The sequence below is a fragment of the Merops nubicus genome, unplaced genomic scaffold (genome assembly GCF_000691845.1).
Source record: "Merops nubicus isolate BGI_N331 unplaced genomic scaffold, ASM69184v1 scaffold43233, whole genome shotgun sequence".
In the NCBI taxonomy this organism is placed as follows: Eukaryota; Metazoa; Chordata; class Aves; order Coraciiformes; family Meropidae; genus Merops; species Merops nubicus.
In genome coordinates, this window is record NW_008599028.1 from 1,836 (window position 1) to 5,906 (window position 4,071).

The window sequence follows — 4,071 nt, forward strand, 5'->3', positions numbered from 1 at the left end:
CCCAGCTCCCTCAGCTGCTCCTCCCCACACTTGGGCTCCAGACCCTTCCCCAGTTTCATTGTCCTTCTCTGGCCACGCTCCAGCCCCTCAAAGTCCTTCCCAGAGTGAGGGGCCCAAAACAAACTTACCCAAGTTGGATGGTACTGGGATGTACTGAAACCTGTTTCCCCCTCCCCACTGTGTGACCCTCTGGTTATAACCCAATTTGGGTGTAACTCAGCAGTCAGCCTGGGCACGAGCCACAGTGTCAGCAGCAGTGCCCAGGAGCAGGATCACTGCACGTTCCATGGGGGGAAAGCTGCCAGCAGGAGCAGCACTGCACTGAGCTTGGGAGGCTCTACAGGGGCAGTTGAGGCTCTACAGGGGCAGTGGAGGCAGCTCTGCAAGCACTTTGTTAGCATTGGACTCACCATCGTCAGCTTCATCTTCTTCATCCTCCTCACCATCTTCCTCCTCATCTTCCTCCTGGAGTCCAAACAAGAGGCTTTGTTGAGAGAACCACAACCCCACGAGCAAGGTGCAATTCCAGCTTCCCCCACCTCTGCTCCCACCCCACTCCAGCCTCAGGGTGGTAGGTCCAGGCCTGGAGAAGCCGTTGGTTCCTCAACAGCTTCTTGTGTCCCTACGATGGGAACTCGAGCAGCTGAAGCTGCAGGAAGTACCAGGCCAAGGAATAAGAGTGAACTGAAAAACTCTGTGGACCACGAGTCAAAAGGTGCCCAGGAAAAGCCAGAGTGAGGGGCAGGACTCCTCAGATCTGCCCCCTGGCCAGATGGGTCACCAGCTTAAGGGCCCAACAGGCAGCAACACGGTGCTGCAGATGTACACTGATGGTGGAAAGCCTCACCTCATCATCCACTCCATCCTCTTCCTCTTCACCTTCCAGATCATCATCTTCATCTTCTTCATCATCGATGACTTCTTCATCCAAGTCATCTTCCTCATCATCATCATCCTCTTCCTCACCTTCTACCAGAAGGAGAAGGAGGTCAGTGTGATGGTTCCCAAACGCTCACACCTCCAACCCCAGAGCTACAGGAGGACACCACACAGAACCAGCCCCACCAGCCTGCAGCAGCTCTCCTCCCTCACACAGCTGACTGAAGGAGGGAGGTGGGTCACCCCCACAGCCCCCACACCTCACTGCAGGTTACAATTCCTCAGCAACGTGACCCTGCAGAAGGGTAAAAAGGTTGTTCCAAGAGGAGAGAGTCCTCACCTTCCCCGTTCTCATACTCGTCTTCCAGCCCATCCCCATCTGCCTCAGGGTCTGAGTCGGGGGCTTCCTGGTCGTCAGCATCAAAGCCATCCAGGTAGGTGAGCTGGGGCAGGAGGGTGAACACGCTCTCCCGGTAGTTGATGAGCATTGTCACCTCACAGTTGAAGAGGTCCAGACTATGGAGGTTTGGCAACTTTTTCTGCAAAGATCAATGTGTTCAGATGAGGCACAAGCCGACACCGTTTGAAGATCAGGCTGTCAGAGGATGGCTCGTTTGCCACCCAGATCAGGCACAGGAGTGTCCTTGCATGCATCACTTCCACCACGTGCTCCTCAGGTGGAGCAAAGTTCTCCCTCTTGCTAACAAAGAAGACTCCCTCCAGCTCCTCTGTCCTAGTTTCCTCCTCGGAGCCAGCTCCCTGTGAAGCCACTGGTGAACCTCACTCCCTTCTGCACGGGGTGGGCAGTAAACCCAGTGCCCCCAGCTGGGCTGCTCCTGCCCAAGGTGCCAGGCCAAGCACCCGAGAGCAGGACAGGGAGAGCTGCAGGCTGTGCCCCTGCCCTGCCCAGGCCACTGGAGCACAAGTACAACAGCTTCAGGCTCCTCCTGGAGGGCGTGGATGGACCAAAGGCAGCAGCTAAGGAGGCAGAGATCAGATCCCTCAGCTGCAGAGCCAGGCTCACCAGGCAAGAGCTGTCCTGCCATGGGAACCCCCTGAACTCACGCTGTGGGCAGCACCCAGCTGAGAGTCCTGGCCCAGCAGGACTGTGCCTTTGGGCTGCTGGGATGGACACCCTCACTGGCGACCAAGCAACTCATCTCCATGACACCCCAGGTGCCACCTACCTCCAACTGCATCCGACCCATTAACGGTCCTTTCTCAGATGGACTCTGAGCACTGCATCCACAGTTCTACTCATCCAGCCCAATTTCACGCTTCTTTTAGCAACTGGCTGCTGGTTTTCCAGACAAGAGGAGCCATTAACTATTAGCCCAGCCTCAAATTGGACCCACTCATCTGTTCCCATCAGAACCACGAAGTGCTGTTGGAACAGTTACCAAGACGTTGGACTCGTGCTGCACAAAGGAACAAGGTCAGGCCCTGGCCTCCAGCACCACCCTCCACTCACCAAGGGCTCCAGGGTGTTGATGTCTTTGATCTTGTTGCCACTTAGATTCAAGTGTGTCAGGTTAGGAGTTCTCTCTGCTAGAACTTCAAGGCCACCAGAAATCCTATTATCGCTCAGCTCCAGCTGCCAGGGAGGAATATCACAGGGTTAGAAAACTCCTTGGTTTGCAACACGGGGAATAAAATTGCCCCAAGAACCAAACCACGAGCACCCGACCCTGTCTGTTAGGCCACACCACTGAGCAGCTCATGTTTTCACTTGAAACCCCCTTCCTGCATCACTCCCAGCCACCTCCAGGCTGCAGGGCACAGGGGCACGTGCTCTAAAATCCAAAATATCTGTGATGTTCCTGAAGCTTCCAACAGCAGCACAATGGCAAAAGGAAGAGAGGAAGAACACTGGACACGGACTGAGCTCAGAAGGGTTTTGTTGCATACACAAGAACAGCCCCTGGCCTGCTCAGATTTCAGGCTATGAAGGAAAAACTGGCATTTTTTTCTGGGAAATGCAGGAAAAATCCCTGTCACCAGGACGCAGCAGAAGTCTCAGAGCCAGCAGTGCTGGAGAGGGGACCAGGGGCCCGACTCACCTTCCGGAGTTTGTTGAGTTTGGGGAGATTGGAGACAGACAGCAAGTTGACATTGATCATGCTGAGGAACTCCAGGTTCTCAAAATCTGAAGAGAGACCAACGACCTTCCCGTCGTCCGAGCGGCAGTTATCCAGAACCAGCTCCTTCACCTGCCAAGAGACACCCAGCAGCTGTCACCTCCCCCGGCCACGTGTCACCCCCAGGGACACCAGGCAGAGCGACCCACACCTCAGCAGGTACCTCTGGAGATCTCCTCACTCACACCAAGGCACAGGCAAGATCCTAAACCCAACCAACTCCTGGGAGTGCACAAGGTGAGAATCCCTCCTGGTGGTCACAACTTCAGCCTTTAAACCAGAGGCCGTGTGGCCACGGGGCCACCCCACACCCTGTGGCTCCCACCAAGGTCCCACCCCCCTTCACCACGAAGCAGCACTGAGAAGCTGAATCATGAAATTGCACCAAAACGTTTCACACACACACACAAAGCATCCAAAAAAACTTTCAGAGCCAGGCTTCAGGCCGGACAAGGTCATCTGGTTTTGTCCCCTTCAGCTTTCTCCCCCGCAGAGGTGACCCAGCTGCTCAGGCAGGTCCCCAGGAGCTCAACCTCAGGCTCCTAGTGCAAGGCCACCGAGGGCAGCTTGCCCAGCACAGCCTCCACAGGCAGAAGCTGTTGCTAATTCAGCCCAAAAATCCCCCCCCCTGTGGCATTCAGACCGTGAAGCACCAGCACAGAACCACTGCTCCCCTAAACATCTGGAGGGTCAATGGAGTCTCCCTCTCCCCCGAGGCAGGTTCAAGCCCCAGCTCTCCCAGCCCGTTTTTTAAAACCTGCTCTGACCCCACACATTCCTCACAGCAAGAGGCAAAACTCAGCCCTGGCCAGAAGGCTCGTGATGCTCTCCTCCAAATTCCTCCTTCGCAGCACTCCCATTTTACCTCCCTTGCTCAGAGCAGCCAACTCGTAGGGAGTCATTTTAGAACCACTTTGCCTTACTGGCAGCAGAGTTTCAGGGCCGCCGTGCCAACAAATTAACACTTACAACTCCAGCAGCGGCATCTGCGAGCCCAGCAGCGAACAGGCTCAGCCGGGAGCTCTGCAGCTCAGCTCCTTTGGCTCCCAAGGCC

At 55.7% G+C, this 4,071-nt stretch overlaps 1 protein-coding gene across 1 annotated transcript in view; it reads right to left on the reverse strand.

The window, feature by feature from the left end:
- Positions 1-3,085, reverse strand: part of LOC103769999 (acidic leucine-rich nuclear phosphoprotein 32 family member B) — a 4,565-nt gene extending 1,480 nt beyond the window's left edge. The window contains exons 1-5 of the mRNA XM_008937245.1: positions 2,940-3,085; positions 2,351-2,473; positions 1,220-1,418; positions 827-969; positions 411-462 (exon numbers count right to left, since the gene is read on the reverse strand). Of these exons, the coding sequence (XP_008935493.1) occupies positions 411-462; positions 827-969; positions 1,220-1,418; positions 2,351-2,473; positions 2,940-2,999 (577 nt within the window). The 5' untranslated portion in view covers positions 3,000-3,085. The remainder of the gene's footprint in view (positions 1-410; positions 463-826; positions 970-1,219; positions 1,419-2,350; positions 2,474-2,939) is intronic.
- Positions 3,086-4,071: the final 986 nt, after the last annotated feature.